Consider the following 19,141-nt stretch of genomic DNA (forward strand, 5'->3'; position numbering starts at 1 on the left):
AAGAAACACCAGGTGGTCAAAATTACACGGGAGCCTTCCACTATACGGCGTACTTCATAACTTACTGGGCTTCTTGAAGTTCAATAATACGCTCCTATTTTATATATGCCCTTCTAGCTCATTCAGGAACTATAGTCGGGCAGCTGTTCCCAGAATGCCAGACAGGATTGCGTACCGAGCTTTCCTCGCACAGTGAGTACACATACGTGCCAAAAGTGGTGAGATAAGCGCCGATAAGAACGCCAGGTGAGCCGCTTGTTTTGCCTTGTCGCAAGAAAGGCAGCCATGAACCTATTATCAGCGCCGTTGCCGATGCCGCTTATCGAGGAGAGTCAGTTTGCAGATAGACGCCGGCCTCGGCGAGTCGCCGTGTTCCGCGGTCGCGATGTGCGAAAGGAGCGAGTAGCCTCTCCGACGGATCCTCCTTTCTCTTCGCACGTAAGTTCTACGCTTGCTGCTGCTGCAAAACCACACGGCTAAACCGTGCTAACGTGGCTGTCCTCTAGGCTTGTCTCACAACACAAGATACTTGTCGAGGGCGCAGAGATAAGGAGATACAACTAGAGAGTTGAACCACTGCTTTCAGTAAGAAGAAAGCAAGGTGATGTTTCTTTCTTTCTTCCTTTCTTTCTTAATGAGATGCTGCAGAAGATACTTGAGAAATAGGTACAATTATTTCTTGATGCAAATGCATTGTTACTGCGTGAAGTTATATAGCCTGAGATATATCGGAGTTATGTGTACGTCCGCCCAATGAGAACTTGGTAGGTCTTCAACCCACGATAGTGAAAGTGGACTGATTCGCAGGTATTTTTGAAATAAATTCTTCCTACCTTCCTTCCTTCCTTCCTTCCTTCCTTCCTTCCTTTCTTTCTTTCTTTCTTTCTTTCTTTCTTTCTTTCTTTCTTTCTTTCTTTCTTTCTTTCTTTCTTTCTTTCTTCCTTCCTTCCTTCCTTCCTTCCTTCCTTCCTTCCTTCCTTCCTTCCTACTTTCTTTCTTTCTTTCTTTCTTTCTTCGATAGGACATGCTTGCAAAAATTGTGCGTATTTGCTGGTTTCCTCATTGCGGACGAGTGGCGCTGAAATTCATGACAGGTGACATATTGCAACCACAGAGTGCTTTTCCAAAGAGAAATCAGGGCCGGCATTTCCAATTGAGTCAGGTGGAAAACCTGTGCGTTTTCAGGATATCCTACTGAAGTTGCCATATTTGTAGCATGCAGTCTTTTAAATAACTCCGCATCCCTTTAAAACACTTACGTGAAGCTGGCTACCACCTTAATTTTATTATTTGTGTTTTTCAAGAAATAACATGACATGCTATAAACCTTCAAATCCCATAAGATGCAATTGATGAAATGAAACGAAATTTTCATACAGTGGATACTCGAGTATGGCGTATACCTACCGGAAACGATACTTCGTGAAATTATACGGCCTCAGATATACCTGGTGCTTTTTTTGCCATACAGAATTAAAAAAAAAAAAAGCTGTGGCAGATAGCACAATTCTAGTCATTCAGCTGGATTACTCAAAGAGACGGACATTACTTGCAGGAGAAATTGAAATGCATAAGCAACTAATTAAGAAAAACACTTATAACTTTTGAATTACTTTACGGGACATATTACAATTTACGAATTGTAGCCGGTGAATTCTCAAGAATTATCCACTTATAACGAATGTTGTGGATCACACCAATTTAGAGATATTCATTCACAAAGTGCGCGAAAAAATAGAAAGCCGTTACAGTTACTCCCGCATGAGCTTCAATGCATAAAACGGCGGTTTGTTGAAAAAGTAAGTGGAACAATAGAGCATTTTTGCCGCAAGTTTCACGGCGCTTGTCTCGAAATCTGTGCTATCCTTAGAAGTCGTTTCAAGTGGATATGCCTTGCAAGCTCACCGGCTACAATTCGTATTGCAATGTGCGCCGTAAAATAGTGAAATGGCAAATTAATTAGTGAAATTTTCTTAATAAGTCAGTTAGGCATTTTGATTTCTCGTGCGAGTAATGTTCGCCGCTTCAAGTAATGTAGTTCCAGGACTACTGGTACGATATCTATAACAAGCCATCTTTAAAAATTTCGTATATTCTAAAAAGAAAGAATAAATAAAAGGAAAATGAAAAAAAAAAACTGGATATTGATGCATTCTTCCATACAAAGGTGCTTGAGCGTGACTTCAACTCAAAGATGGTGCTTTGCAACTATGAACCACTGATTCGCAGGAATGTTTAAATGAACAATAATTTCCTCGCGCGCTTACGAGAGTACTGAAATTTAATCGTTGAACACTTAACCTGCTGCTAGATCACTCCGTATAGCGCTAATTGATCTCGTATATATAAACTGTTAGAAATTTTATTCATCTGTTAGTCGATTTTCTGTTAGAATTTGATTAAAAAGATCCTTCTTTCCTGCTCCTCAGAACAACCCACCATTTCGTTTATTAACTAAAAAAACGATAGTAGCAACTTTGCAAGCATTATTTGGCTGTCTAATGCACTCTGAGAACAGTTAATTGAAGTCAGCGTTAAGTTCATTAGCTCACGCTAGAGATCGTTTACTTTGTTGGTAGAGCTGGTTTGCCTAGCGGTCTGAAAATTCGGCAGAGACACTTTGGACTGCCTACGTGTGGGAATGCGATAGTATTTTACCGTTTGTAGACCTCGGAACGTCATGAAGGCGCTCATTTTATATACTCATGGCGTGGCTCCACTTCCTCAAATTGTCTGCACCGTCACGTGTCCAATGACCCATGCACTAGGCCACACCTTTAGTCAGCCTCATGGCTGCCACGTGACGTGTGTAATCAGGCACGCACTAGGCACACCTTTAGTAAGCCTGAACCGTAGTGGACTCGCCGCGGCGTCCGGGAAGCGTGACGTCTCGCACCGCGAAGGCCTGGGTTCGATTCCCACCCACACGGAAACATACCAAACTTTCTTTTCAAAGCCATTATTTAATTTTTTTACAGGAACCTCCCTGAGAAATGTGACGTCAATCCGAGCATTTTTTGACGTGTTTGTGCTCTTTGCGGCGTCGGCCAATTTCGGCACTGTCTTTCGGTCACGACGACGGATTTTCGCGTAATGGGGCATATAATGCTTTCGCATAAATAACGAATTTCGGTATCGGTAACTACTAAGTATGTGACTCGAACCACTTGCCAACCTCCATTGTGTCTATTACTGATCCGAGTGACTTTTAAAACGCGCTTGAAGTGCTTGTCGTGACCCGATATTTGCATTTGTGTTTGTAGTATTTTATGTCCCCATTCCCTTCTGTAACGCCCTACGGGCCCTGAAAGCATTCAAATAAATAAATCACGGATTCATCTGACCATAGTAAGGAGGTGACTCTGATCACAACGTTCAATTTAGGTCCAATGTACTGCACTAATAAGTTAATCACCGTTTTAATTGCCACAGAAGTCCCGAGGTTGACGAAAACACTACGGAAACAGGAATAAGAGCAACAACCAGACAAAGACGAAAAGGAGGAGATCGCAGGCACTGATCGTCTCCGTGATCGTCTCTTGTTTTTCTTTTTTTTTTGTCTTTACATAGTTGGTGCGCTGACAGATCATGAACATGTTCCAACTCGCCCATTTCTCGCTACTTGAGGAATAAGTGTCTCGATTTGTTTGATTGGGTGCGCTGTTGAAGTTCACATTGGATTATGGCAATGGCATTAGCTCTCGAAGAGAACACGTAAGCTCACACTGGATACTGTTATTCGCCATATTTTCAATAAACATTTTGTTGTAATTGATACGCGGTGATTGCAACTAATTCTTGTGTTGTGTTTTTTTTTGAATTCCGGTGTGGAAAAAAAATATTTCGCCAGAAGCCATCTCACAATGAATGTCGAGATTAATGCGATCGGCATTGAAGCAATGGACCGACGCACCGTACTGCCGCCTCCGAAACGCGTCGTGTACGAGGCGTCTACTGCAGTCGGGCTTCCCCCCTGGACACACTTCGCCATCAAGCGGAGCCGCTGCGAAGTCTGCGCGTGGCCTTCGAAATGCGAGGCGCGCCGATGCGTGCGAACGCTTATAATTTTTCCCTCCTTGCGCGCGCGCGCAAAGCACCGGGCTGCTGTGCTTGAGGAACGCGTGTGACGCAGTTTCGATTCGGTGCAGCCGCTGAAAAGCTTTACAGCTTTCTTTTTTATTGCGATAGCAATTATATGGACACTCCAAGCGGATTTCTGCCGTCGCCGTGAGGTTCCGTATAAAGTCCAAGGGCGATGAAATCGTCGCCGCGCGCCGTATGCTGTATGTGCGAGTGAAAGTGCACGAGGGACGCGCGCTTTCACTCGCACATACATACATACATACATACATACATACATACATACATACATACATACATACATACATACATACATACATACATACATACATACATACATACGAACCGGTCTGCGCTGGATGCATGAAAGAAGACTGAAGAGGTGGGCAGGGGGAGGCGGGAGGGGGAATAAGTGAGATAAAATGGCGGACGACACCCGTCTCACTGAGATTATGTCTTTTATATAGCCGTTCTAGTATAGGAACGCTACAATATATAGATACATAATACCGTGAAGTGGGTGAAGTTTCCAAAGAAAGCTAGTGGCGAAAAAAAAATGATAGCACTATTCCCACCGACAACATTCTGAGTGAACAATGAGCGATAAGCGGTATTCCTCGTGGTGGGGCTTCTGATGAAATGTGCTGTAGATAATTGCATTTTACATCAAGCTTTACGGGCATTCTAACGTTATCGGAACACGCAGATCAGCTTTCTTATTTAGCTCGCATGACGTACAACCTGCTGAGGGGCTTTTCAATACTACATTTGTACTGTGGTGGAATGCATGCCTGTATATATATATATATATATATATATATATATATATATGTGTGTATGTATAGGGTGTCCCAGCTATCACGCAGCACGACTAAAAAAAAAAAGAGGAACGGCGTTACGCGAAGCCAACCTAGTGCGTATTGTTTCCAGTACAGTGGAGTAGCCGCCAGTAATTTTTTCGTTACTGAGATTTAGTTAATTAACTGTAATTAATTATCTAACTCGAGAAGTACTGTCCTAATTATAAAGTGCCAATGAGAAAGTTGTAGAGAAACATGAAAAACTCCCGATACAGCTATCTGTTGCTCAATACGTGCTACATAAAAGTGTTTTTCCGAGCGTGAAAGAAGCCCGCGAATACACGCAAAATTGCCGCGCGACTGGCCGCTCGAGGTACTTTGCGTGTAGTAGTTGCAAGTCACCTATACGCACCGAGTTAAGTTGAGCGATACCGGCAGCTCTTATTTGTTTTCTAAGTGTAGCTTCTGAAAATTGTACAGCTCCCCCTTATTTATTTTCCGCTGTATTACCTAATGATGCAACAAAAGTTTCAATTCATATCCATGGCGTGGTGGAATGGGATTCAATAATGCCAGCTAGTAGCAGTATTCGTGTTGGCAGCGGTAAGCATTCTCTGTTTCAAAGCAAGAAAATTACGGTAGATAATTTATAGGTCTCCTTGTCACACCTTTGGTTTACTATTATACGTGTATGGGGGGGGGGGGGGGTTGGAAAGGTTAAGTTATGAAGCTACAGTGTTTCCGTTTAGCGTACCGAAGCGATGCAAACTTGAAAAAAGTTCGCATACTTCGGGAATTCTACGAGCATATATATGATGCAGTTCAAGTAGCTTTAGACACCGTTTCTTACCGAGAATCTCACGCTATAAGATCACAACTTGGCACTGAGATGTGTCGAATGTGCGGAGGACGAGTGCCATCATGTTAACAAAAAAAAAAAAATTGCGTAGGATCTCCTCAGGGAGTTATCTGAATGATGCGTAAGCATTTCGAAGCAACGACATGGTACACTGCTGGTAATCCTAGCACTGCTCAGCTGCTGCGGTCGTCTTGGTGCCACTATGGTAAGTCGAAACCCGAAACCCGAACTGCTGCGGAAGGAACGCCACCTAGGTGGTGGCGTTGGTAGTGCTTCTTGATGCCAGCGTCCCTTCGAATGCTGGCATCGAGGCGTCGTAGTGCTGAGACCACCGAAGCGTTCACTGTCGGTGCGCGTTAGTGTCATAATGCAGTACTTCTCTTTTCTGCTCGTAGGCGGCGGCACCACCCCGAGCAAGAGCGCGGGTACACGGAGGAGTGTTAGATATATAAGGCACGTCTGTGTAGCTCTCTGCAAATGCGTTTGTGGCGCAATGGGTTAAACGCTCGGCGATCTATCGTCGCGGACCGAGAGGTCGTGGGTTCGATTTCCAAATTTTGCATGTTTGTGGAGCTTTTTCTTCTGGTTTCTTTCTTTGTATTATGTTCTATGACGTATTTCCGTGACGGAAATACGTCAGTGAAGTCTTGGTGGACCCCGGCATAAAACACTTTCGTGTTAAAAAAAATACGTAGAATCTCCTCAGGGAGTTATCTGAATGATGCGTAAGCATTTCGAAGCAACGACATGGTACACTGCTGGTAATCCTAGCACTGCTCAGCTGCTGCGGTTGTCTTGGCGCCACTATGGTAAGTCGAAACCCGAAACCCGGACTGCTGCGGAAGGCGGCGCAACCTGAACTGATGAGGCAAGCACACTACTGCAGGTGACGGCGCCAGGTGCGCCGATGACGTTCCGAACCGAAGATACGGCTGCTCCTCAGTTCTGGCTTACTAAAGGTGTGCATAGTGCGTGCCTGACTGCACAAGTCACGTGGTCACAGAGACGCGCTCGTGCCACTGCTCGCGCTTTCGTCGTCGTCTTCTTCCACAGCTATCTTGAAAGCCATCGTCTTACGCGAAGGACGGACAGACTCTTGGACAGTTTTCTCGTTGGGTAACCATAGAAATGCTTACGCATAAAAAAAAGAAAAAAAATACTGCAGTAATTTTATGTTCAAGCTTTAATTAACGTACTTGTACACTGCCTGCTTTTTCAGACCGCAGAAACAGATGCACTAGAGGTTACAAGACGTGCAATGTCCAATGCATGAAGAGCTGGTTCCCCACAGTGCACGTTTCATATGGTTACTTCCACCTATTTGTTCTGTTTCAGGCACCGTGCACTACCGAGCGACGTCATGAGGGTGCTTGCAGTCCTTTGCACACTGTTAGGTACGTTGCATGCTCATTTGTCGCGCGAGTTTATCAAATACGATATAAACGTTAGATAATCAGCGCAAGAAAGAGAGGAAAAAAGATGGCTACTTCAGGAAGGAAGAGGACCATAATGCGGACGTCGCAAAAAGGCAGAAAAAAGTTTTATGTTATCTTTTTATTCCCAAGCCTGATTGGTACAAGGTTGGCAACAATGTCAGTGATATAGCTTTGCCGTGGTGTAATCGGATAAGCATCTGACGCTTTTTATACAGTAACTTCAACTCAATTATTTTATGACACTGAAATAGGCAGGAGACGATAGAGTATTCAATAATTACTGTGCAATGATTGTAACTAGGCCAGAAACGTTAATTTTTTTTCACAAATCACGCCTAATATTGCCCCATTTACAGTGAATGTGAATTTGGTGTGATGTAGAATCGCCCTAAGACACTAGGAAACAGCGAATAATGGCCTCCTCAAGCTTTCAAGCACATGCTGAAGCAATTTTTACAATGACTATAATTTAACCATACACATTTAACTTCGCATGCTCATTGGCCATAACGTAGGTTCGCCCGACTTTCACCAAATTCGACCTTGATGGCAGTTACAATTCTCTCGGTACAGTGGGAAAAATTCTGCGGCATTCGTAAAACACACCTATAACGCTCCGGAGTGCTTGGATACGTATATATAGTTTACTGCACTTGATGTAAATAACGTACATGCTTTGCACTTCGCCTGCACATTACCCAGAGCATTCCCCTTATTTTCACAAAATATAAGCAACGTATACCTCGTTTAATTACCGAAGACATCGGGGAAACCGACTATGCGAACATCGTATAACACTTGAAAATATAGAGAAAATGAGGATTAAGTATTTTTTTCCAGAGCTCACAATTATGCCAGAAACGTAATGTTTCGCCACACGTTACAGTTAACATGCCTCCTGTTTTCACCAAATATAAACTCTGGAACGTAGGGTTCTCCGGGACACTGGGAAATAGAGCTGATAACGGACATATATCGCCTTCGAGCACTCGCTTAATAAGTTTTTTTCGCAAAGCCCATAGTAAACTGATGCTCTCAAAACTTTACCCACGCATCACGCATAATACGCCCCCTGTTTGCTCAGAATGTCAACCATGCGACACGTTGAGTTCTTTCAGGGCATTAGGCAAATTTCCTGCGCGGCTTGTTAAAATACGCTTATGAATGTTTCGATACACGTCACCATTCTCTGCCCATTCTCTGCAAATATAGAATTCCTACCACCTTTGGTTCTTTCGGGGCAACGGAAAAACATTGTTAGAATTTTAATAGCGCCTCTACACAGGCATAACCGGAAGATTTAGTACTTGTTATTTAGACCTTAATTACCCAACATACTTTAAATCTTTCATGTGCATAGCTGCTAACCTCTAAATATAGATTGGTCATAAGCATCTCACTTTAAAAAAATAACATGGACAGAAAAAAAAGGAGCACTGAAAAAAATTCAGCTCTTCGCGTGTGCTCTGATTGTATTTTTGTCCATGTTTTTTTCAAGTGCGCTGGTAAAAAGAAACTAAGTCATCCATTATCAGTAGCCCATCAATGCGTCTTAAACGGACGCAAACGAGAAACCCCAAAGTAGAATAAATTCATCAAGTATTCTTGAATAACTCCAGTTTCGTTTATTTCGCAGTAACAGGTTGAATATTAGAGGAGAACATGGAGGGCAAAGATAATTTTAAAAATTCACGCTCGAAAGTACGTCAGTGTAGCGTCATGGATGTCGAAGTGTTTCCTTTCATTTGAGGCGTTTTGGCGAAGTGAAAAAATTGTCTAAACTTACTAAGTTCTGTTTTTTTTTTGCTCATTTAGCATACAACATGTGTATAGTCCGTGCTTACCAATAAAAATTTAACTAGGCCGGGGCGTATGCTGTCAAAATCTATGACGTCACGGGCCAGTTAGTGTGGGAACTTCAAGGCAGCGTCACCACCTGCGTTTCGTTTTCACGTCTTTTCTGGCTTACCAAGCGTCGTCTCGCGGTAAGAGTAGGTCTTTTGTCTTGTACAAAGGCAATTTAAAAACGCAGCTTCAATAGCTTTTCTCTTTAGTGCCTCTTTAAGCTCTAAGTATGAACGAGAAGAAAGAAGCCGAGTGGGCATGGCGACTTGATTTCATAATAAAATTACTGCCAAAGCACTCCGAGATTTCGGAGCACTCCGGTGCCAAAGCATTCCGGCACCATAGCGTATAACATAATTCTGCCGAAGCACTCTGGCGCCAGCGTATAACACGTATTACCCAGGTAATACGCGCATATAACGTTTTCAAGTGCGTCTAGTCAAACTAGCAGCTTCGCTGTAAGAGTTTCCAGAGCAATAGTGGAAGCCAATCTGAACAGTTACCAACATAGTTGTTCGCTATAGGTACCATACCATTAGATATGAAGGTTAGTTTGCTGAATTGCTCTTTATTGAGCATTTCCCTCTATTATCATGATGCGTCCGGAGAAATGAAGCGAAAATGTGAATTAATAAAAATCTAAACGCGCCCGCACTAACACAATTTTAGTAAGTTGAAAGATTTACCAAGTAATGAGTTAGGGACAATTTAAAAGAAAGCTCAGGTGTGGGCGATAGAAGCCTGGCGATGATAAATTAGGGTGCAGAGGGGGGGGGGGCGCAACTTTAAGACCTACCGTGTTCGGTCGTCAGGCCTCTGACAACCAAATACCGCATGCTTTATAATTGTATCCACCTTGTTGTTTTAATTTCTTTTTTCGTTGAACGGCTTGGCTAAAGTTAGTTGGGACACATGGTATACGTGTATGCTCAAAAACTGTAGGAAATATTTTTTGTAGTAACTCGCCTTCGTTGTTGTTCTTTCAGTTTCGCTCTTGTATGTATTATGTTTGTGCGCTGTAGTCTATTTTTTATTGTCATTATTTACTTATTTATCTTTTAAAAAATGAAGTTATTTTTTTCCCCCGTAGAAGTGAGCTAGCTGGAGACGTACTGCTTCCAACCTCTCCAATCAGACCCCATATAACGCTGTAGGTAGGGTGGCTAAAACTATTGTAGGCTCACGTATACCTGTAACGTTTCCGGGCGTCTTTCGTTGATTGTTGGAAGCAGGCAGCGGCGTACTGGGGTGCTGCTGCGAGCCTTCGTCAACTTTGCTCTCCACTGTCGATGACGAGGAAGAGTACGCGGAACTGAGTCCCGCTGACGTCGAAGACGTGGAGGGAGCCTTCAGGCGCTTCCTCGACGGAGCGGCGGCATACTCCAGCGACGACGGCAAAGCGCCAGCTACCATTTCGATTGCCGGTCTTGTGGGCGTCTTCGAAGTTGCCCGGAACCTGGCGCACCTGCGGCCGCGGTCACCCCAGGTACACTCGTGTGCTTGTGGAAGAAACTCTCTGCTCCTATATCAAATTGTATTACAAAGAAAACAACGTACTCCTTGCTTAGATTCTTCTTTAGCCTCATAAATCTGCAATAAATTAAAACGAAATATGTTTTAGTCGTATAGTGAGGGGCTGGATCAAAAAGAAAAAAAAAAGTAGGCTCTTATCTCCGCTTCACTGGGATTAATACTCGGCTTTTATCATCAGGAGCGAGTCGCATAAAAAACTATGTTTTGCAACGTAAAAAAAAAAAAAAAATTGAAGCACTACTGTAAAACACTGCTGACGGTCGACTGCAACGTAAATTAATGCTCGCTGAGGTTGGAGGTGAGAGACAGGGAGTCACCAGTACAGAAGAGGGTGAGATGGCGTTCTTCAAGCCACAGCGAAGCGTCTCAGGGAGGTTAAAAAACTCGTCTTAAGCAGATGTCATTGGCTTACCTAAGATTTGAAAGCGACTCGGTGGTACGGAACGTTACGTAACGCAACGTAACGTAAACTGAAAATCGCAATACATAGGACGTATTTCGATGAGGCGAATCAATAAAACAGTGATTGAATAAAAAGGAATCACCCGCACTACGTGCAAACTATTTCGCATGATTCCGCCACGTTGAGACCGTCGACCCAAGCTTCCTGATCTACACGAACGCCAAAGATGGAAGCGGCACACCTCCGGACGAGCCTGTGCGAGAGCCCGTGGTGACTTTGCGCCACGACGGGGACTTCGGCGCTGTGGCCAAACACCTGGATCGTGACCAGACCCTCTATTTCGTTGTCCATGGCTACCGCAGCAAGGGCTCCGCGCATTGGGTGCAGCGAATCAAGGACGAAATACTCGCGGTGGTACGTAAAGCATTACCGTTCGGGCTTGACAGGTGGTTCTTGGTGAACTTCAAGGGCAATGCATAAGCAAAAGCCTGTTTCGGTATATCAACGACTTTTTTGTCCCCCTTAGTTTTTTTTATTTTTCAAAAAGCTGCGAAAGCAGGTCCAATAGCCACCGTAAGTGGCTGTCATCAAACGACATTCCAAGCCTGTAGCTAAACCTATACTGCCAGTTATCATTGAGCGCCGTCTTTATCAATATAGTATACGATTAGTGTTTTCGTTTTCTCACTTCCTTGGGTTGTTGACAGCGGAAGACATTCGGAGCTCTGCGCAGCGCCTCCCGTGTCTTAACCGCAAAACCCACCACTTTCCAAAATCCATCGACGTGTACTCTCTGTCTAAAGGTGCGTCGATCGTACGCGCGAGAATATAATAGGTTGATTCATCATTTGAGAACTGCTCCAGGTGACATTCATTGCTGTTCTGATCCTATATTGGCCCTATTCCACGTAGAGGCTCACTACAACGTTCAGTTCCGCCACAACTAACGTATATTTTTTCAGCTGAGCATGAGATCGCGGGTTTAACTCCCGGCCGCGGCGGCAGCATTCCTATTGAGGCGAAATGAAAAGACACGCTCCTGTGCTTAGATTTAGGTGCGCGTAAAAAAAAAAAAAGCACAGGGGATCAAAATTGATCATAAGTCATAGCCAAAAGATCATAGCCCAAAGACCAATCAATCAATCAATCAATCAATCAATCAATCAATCAATCAATCAATCAATCAATCAATCAATCAATCAATAATTGGGTAAGATGAATAATCAAAATTGTTTTATTGACATATAATTAATTTATTATCAAATTAATTATTCTACAAATTTATATGTAAAAATAGATTAGCTAATTAAATAATTAATGATATATTGATTTATAAACGTATACTTTACCAGATTAAAGTACTGCCTTGCAACTCAAGAAATTCTTATCGATCGCTCGACTCCGATCGCAGGAGAATGCCACCGTGATCGTAGTGGACTGGTCGAGGGCCTCTCGGGTCGCCAACTACAGCTTGGCCGCGGGCAGCACTCGCACAGGTGGCCCGACTGGCAGCCACCATGGTCAAGACGCTGGTGGATGCCGGCGTACTGGTCCCCTCGCGCATCCACTACATCGGCCACAGCTTGGGTGCTCAAGCGGGGGGATTCTTCGGACAGGACGTGCTCGCCATGACAGGATCCAAAGTGGGCAGGATAACGGGTGCGTGGGCGTCACGCTGTTCCCGATATGCAGCTGTGCGCGTCCTGCTATAGGGAATTTACCTCTTGGTGTGCGAATAAAGAAAGAAAGAAAAGAAAGGTTGCGGGCCATCTTGCGGCAGCTGCAATATAAGGAAATGTGATAACCGACTTGCAATTTATCTGTTGGTTACGAATAGTTAGGAATTTTCTGGCCTAAAGCAAAATGAAATAAATTTTAAATAACAATTTTTTATCGTGAAGTTCTGGAAACGGTACTAAACGTGTCGCCACGTTTAGTACCGTTGCCAGAACTTCATTTGTAGGGCTGTTTTTAACTTGTTCATAATCAATTTATTTTCGAACCAGCTTGTTAATAATTCGTTCATAAACAAATTGCAACTCTATATAACGTCACTATATAGATATTTTTTTTATAATTATATATATTGTCACGAGCTCTTGCCATGAACCACGGCTGCCGCGCAGACAACCAGGTGGAAGAAATAGGAGAACGGCGTGAGCAACGCTGCCTCGGGACCGCGCTCGAAACGCTCTCATCAACCAGATTCATCTAGTTTGACATTAAACACCTCGTGTGTAACATTTGGTGGAGGTGCTGGTTAGGGACTGGGCCCGCCAAGGCACTGCTGGTGGGCAGGTTTTGCTCTGTGGGCATGATTGAGCGCGACGGTGAAAGTCCGGCGAGGCGACGGCTGCGGCGTAGCTCTTGTGCTGATGGCTCCGTTGTAGGTCGTGGGATTCTATAGTGTAAAACACAAACGTCAATTACTTGCCTTTGCTTTGGGTTGTTGATAAAGTCGACTTCGCCCTGCCATCTGCTGGCCACCTGGTTAGCTGGCAGAGCGGCTGCCCCGGAAAAGTGGTGGTCCCAAGTTCGAGTCCCGGACCAGGACGAATTTTTCTTCAATTGCGAGGCTTTTCTTCGAGGAACCCGTATGGGTTTACTTTCTAGCAATTGCTACGATTGGGTGGATGCCTCATTTTCCCTTTAATTGCTTCTCTTCACCTAGCGGGTTTTCGCTGAACTATTTCGTCAAATTCTAGAGTGTATACTAATTGTTCTTAAGATACAGAGAGTCTAAATAAATTGTCAGCAAGAAGCCTGTACATCTAGATACGTGTCTATAATTTCTCTACACCAGACAACTCAATTTTCGTAAGCGATGCGCGACGAAGTGGCGGGCTTATCGCATTCTCTGCATGCAGGCCTCGACCCGGCCGGCCCGTTGTTCGAGTACTTCGACGCTCATCTGCGCAAAGAGCACGCCGACTTCGTGGACATCATCCACACCAGCATGGGCATGGGCTTCAACTTCATCCGCGGCCGCCTGGGCATGACCAAGGAATCCGGGCACGTGGATTTTTACCCGAACGGGGGAAGGCAGCAGCCCGGCTGCCGAAGCCTTGGACGTATGTCTCCCCTTACAAAAATAGATTTAGACACTTTATAGACCGTCACAGACACTTCACAGATAGTGATTCTGTAGAATCGTTCTGTAGAATTTGTCTATAGACATTCTTAAATACCTTGGCGCTCTTTGGCCATTACTGACCTTTCCGTCATAAGATAACACATATAATCATCATCATCATCATCATCATCATCATCATCATCATCATCATTTTATAAACAATATAGTCAATAAAAAGCATGAGATGATGCCTATAAAGTGTATATAGAGGGACATACAATAGGCGACGGTTGGTAATGTTGTAAGGCAATGTGTCGTTAGACAGTCTGTGGACATTCTATAGATATTCTATCGACAATACTAGATGAAATGTGTAAGGTCATAAATCTGTCCACAGACTAGCCTGTACACGGTGTCTAGAATTTGTATATACAAGTCTATTTCATTTGTTTAGAGAGTCAAACAACCGTATAGACAAATGGCAATATACTTTCTATAGACTGCCCGAGGAGATTTGTGTAAGTGTTAATTAAGATGCTGCCTATGTCTTCTTTTCCGGGATCTTGCACGTCTAATAAGTCGGTTTCTTCTTGCCAAGTAAGGTGGGCCCGTCCTGGAAGATTGCGCAATAATAGACTGGGCTGATACCGGAGGTGGCGTGATGAAATATGCCCGGATCCCGGAGGCAGTGTAATCCGCGGTCGCGTGGATCCCGTGGGCCGTAGGTCACGTGGTTTGGCTTCCCACGTGTTGCTGATTTGCCGGACAGGCACGCGAATCGCTGTGCTGCAAAAAATGTCTTTCCAGGAGATGAACAGTCTTAATGCAGTTGTAGCTCAGGCCGACCTCTCTGCCTTTCTGTAAATAAATATCTCTCTCTCTTCATACAGATCTCATTACGGGCGTTGGACCAGCACAATCTTAATTTTAATTTTTTTTACCTTTGCTGCTTGGTATATGTTGTATACAGCGTGCAATTGAATTTATATGTTGGGAACGCACAAAATATGTAATCGCATGAGCACTTTCGGCACATAAAAAATTCAGACGCGTGGTAAAAATAAAGGCACAGAGTTGTCCACGGTTAGGAAGAACACAAATTTTAGACAGAAACTACAATACTTCCGCTTTAGAGGAATATTTAGCTCGGGGTCTCCTATCTGAATGCATGGCAACATAGAAATCATTTTTTGCAACGACCACTCCACCGATTTTGATCATCTTTGTTGCATTTAAATGAAAAGGTTAAAATATAGGGGCTATGGAAAGCGGATTTTTGATCTTCTATAAAGGTTGTTAAAAATCGCGAAATCAAAAAAAGAAAGAAAAAAAAACTGAAACTAACAAGTTTACAACAGTTCTCTAATTCAGCAATGAAAAATGATATCAGAATTTGTAAATTGCATCTAATAATACATCTAAAGCGGACAATATTTAGGTATTGTAAACCACTCTGAGGAATACATTTATTATGTGAGTAGGAATTTCGCAATACCCTTGTAAACATTGTAACAACTCCACGTAAGCTGTAAATCATTATATCAAATTTAGCGCTTTAGAATATCAGACACATGCACTTTACAGAAGTGCGATATCTGTTTTGGAGCAGAATTACAGATGTGTAAACCTTGCGTTTCTATTTTTTATATTTATTACTGAAATATTAATCTGCAGCTCCTCGTATCCGGTTTACGCTGCAATGTAAGCTTTAAATCCAATGAAATGGGTTTACTGAAAAGGCTGGCCACCTGTAGAATAAATAAATAAATAAATAAATAAATAAATAAATAAATAAATAAATAAATAAATAAATAAATAAATAAATAAATAAATAAATAAATAAATAAATAAATAAATAAATAAATAAATAAATAAATAAATAAATAAATAAATAAATAAATAGGCAGACTCCTAAATACGTACCGGCCCCAATTTTGCACTTACGAACAGCCTTTTGCACGCCTAAAATGATCACTTACTAAAATTCTTTACAAAGAGATGCATTCGAGCCTAGTAGTTTAAGAGGCTCAAAGCGTGTACCAAGATAAGACGCGCACTAAAGAACTCAAGGTGGTTAAAATATTTCCAGCGTGTCCTATAGCCAGAGTGATGTTTTGAGAGGTAAAACTCCACATTTTTTCTTTAATTAAAAAAAAAGGGTGTTTTGTGTAGTAATTCAAGCGCTGACCTCGTCCGCATTCTGCCTCTGCCTTAAATTCCCTCCACCTCGCCCCATGCTTGCATGTTGCGTGCCCCCTTTATCCGAAACACTCAGTGTAGGGTAGCAAATCGGACGTACCTCTCTCTTTGGTCTCCGCGTCTATTCTTTTCTCTCTCTCTCTTCTAGAGTTCAATGACCTCGCAGCGAGCAACCACGCCACTAATTATGTGCGTCTCTGCCTTTCTCTTTTCTGCTTCACAATTCCCTGCAAAAAAAAAGGTCTGGACTGCTCCCACTCACGGGCCACGCTGTACTACGCCAACTCGATCCGTACCTGCAGCTACCCGGCGCTGCCTTGCTACAACTACGGCGCCTTCAAGAGCCGCCGGTGCACGCCCTGTGACGAGACGCCCTGCGGTGTCATGGGGCACAACGCCAGTGCGAACTTGCGCGGGAAGCACTTTCTCAGCATATCCTCCGTGCACCCGCACTGCCCGGGCGGATCCATGGCACGAACCGCTTCTCTAGTCCTAGTTCTCTCATCGCTTTTGAGTGTGTCCACGAGCTTTATTCACCGATAGACAATCACACGTCGCGATAATTCATGAGACGACGTTGGCTGACATTAGGGCTGGGGATGCGCCGGAGCAGGGGTAAATCTTTAGGGCTGGCCCTTTGACCAAGCGAGTGATCCAGGTAACATTAATTTCAACGTCATAAAGGCGCGTGTGGTCTGAGTGGAAGATTACGCGGCACAGCCGACTCATCGCTGTGATGATGAGAAGGGGCCTTGAGAGGTGGGAAATGTGATTCCAGTTATTGCGACGGCGTCTACTGGATTGCGACGACGTCTACTCAATGTTAACGACGTTATTGTGATGTAGAGACCAATCAAGTTTATTTTCAGGTCGTGTAAAAATTTCCACAGACCTACTATTTTCCATCATGTGAGGAATTCTGCATGAATAAGGTATTTATACAATAACTGCAATCTGGTTTGGTAAAAAAAATTAAAAATAAAACGTGACAGCAGCGCAATAATTTGTTCAGCACACGTTAACCCCTTAACTGCCTTGACAAATAAAAAAATCATCTTTTTAAAAGTGCGATAGTTTTTTAAACATGTATGTTTCGCGCCAATTGTTTATATAAAAAATGTGATACCAGGAAAACCTATTGCATATTTACTATTCTTGTCTAAAATATTGCAACGCAATTGACTATTATTTATTTTCGTAAATTTCAAGAAACTGCAGGTATACACAGGTGCAATAATGGCGGAAAGTTCAGGACAAGTTAACTTGTCCTCAGCACCAGAGGACGCTCGTTGTGAAGACGATCGAGTTACTTTTTGTCATCGTACGGGGTTAAGCTAGAGCTAGCTGTAATCTATCTGCCTGGCGATTTTTCTTAATCCAAATACAGATAAATCAATGCGGTTCAGGTGGTACGAGCTAGTGAGCATCACGACTGGTAAGCAAAACTGTGAGAAGCACAGTCATAACAAGGTCATGCGAATTGCAGTAATTGGCTTGACTATCGCAGCGCACTTGTATATAAAAAAGAAGTTATTTCTTCCCTCCACAAATACTGCTCTGAAGAAACAGTGGGAACACATATATTCCCATGATTATGCAAGTTACGAGTGCCCCAAACTGTACCAAGAGGCTTAATTGAGTTAAATTCTTGCTTTTAGCCATATATGTAACCTCATTTACTTAGCATAAGCACCTGTCGCCCACGAAGGACTAGTCGCCTTTCTTAACTGTGATATAAAGGACTGCCGCAGTTTTCATTTTTGGAAATAGTGAGGAGTGGTATTTATACACCTTTTATTATTCTAGGGTGAACTGTGTTTTTCTTTTTACGCACTGATTTGGACAAGTGCATAAAATGCACGAGCTGCATCTTTTTCTTCTTTTTTTTTTTGCTGAAATGCCGCTCATACGCAGAATGACCTTACATACCTTGTTCCTATTCTTTCATACAAAGGTTCAGAGAATCACAATGTAAAGAAATAAAAATGTTAGAATAACAGCAGTATCACTTTACAAAACTCTTGATTGAATGGTTATTGTCAAAATTGTTTTTTCGCATGTTTTTGACTTCGCAGTCGATTTCACTTACTCTTGCGGTCGCTCGAAATTACAGCAATGACACCAAATGACGTCCCATGTGATTTTGTTGAGAAAAAGTTCATTTCAGTCTTGCGCGCATAGGTTGCCTGGGCTAGATTTTTGGTTTCTTTCCCGTCACTGGCATCGGGGAAAGAAAAGCTGTGTTTTAGGGCGGCAAACTGCGCCACACAGTGGAATATGATTTTTACTGGTCATGCGTTGTAAAAAAAAATGTTGTTACTTGAACACTGTACACTAACCGCTATCGAAATGTTGTTAGTGCAATACGTTCATGTTCTTTATTAGAAATCCAGCCGCGCGGAAGCAACCTCTAACTACCCATTAATCTCCGCTGCCTGCGAAGTAACAAGGTGCTTCGCCACAAGAACACTAACCATAAGAAAAAGCGACCTTTGTAGGGAAAATATCCAAGCTGACCAGTCCATGCTAAGGAACAGCCAGAGGTGAATTGCGGGCTTAGATGTCTCGTTACTTTCAGAGAAACATTTCGAATATTTTATAGTAACTTTAGAAAAAATTTGTCGCAGTTTCACTCGAAAGGCGAAACACCAAGTGCGATAGCACATTAGTAGAGAGCTATACGGAGTAGGATAGTAGCTTTATGAGCTGTATAAACTTGGACATGCAGCAGCAACATAAGAAAAAGCGACCTTTGTAGGGAAAATATCCAAGCTGACCAGTCCATGCTAAGGAACAGCCAGAGGTGAATTGCGGGCTTAGATGTCTCGTTACTTTCAGAGAAACATTTCGAATATTTTATAGTAACTTTAGAAAAAAATTTGTCGCAGTTTCACTCGAAAGGCGAAACACCAA

General features: G+C 43.0%; 1 protein-coding gene across 1 annotated transcript; it reads left to right on the forward strand.

Annotated features, from left to right (window-relative positions):
* The first annotated feature begins 471 nt into the window (after window positions 1–471).
* On the forward strand, window positions 472–18,826 carry LOC119450144 (pancreatic lipase-related protein 2-like). The gene is given in 8 exon segments (XM_049665656.1): window positions 472–601; window positions 7,075–7,133; window positions 10,253–10,506; window positions 11,143–11,370; window positions 12,368–12,451; window positions 12,453–12,615; window positions 13,824–14,027; window positions 16,470–18,826. Coding segments are annotated over 7 exon segments (1,269 nt in total). The 5' UTR covers window positions 472–601; window positions 7,075–7,099; the 3' UTR covers window positions 16,772–18,826.
* The last annotated feature ends 315 nt before the right edge of the window (window positions 18,827–19,141 follow it).

This window comes from Dermacentor silvarum, chromosome 4, assembly GCF_013339745.2.
Source record: "Dermacentor silvarum isolate Dsil-2018 chromosome 4, BIME_Dsil_1.4, whole genome shotgun sequence".
NCBI classification, from domain to species: Eukaryota; Metazoa; Arthropoda; class Arachnida; order Ixodida; family Ixodidae; genus Dermacentor; species Dermacentor silvarum.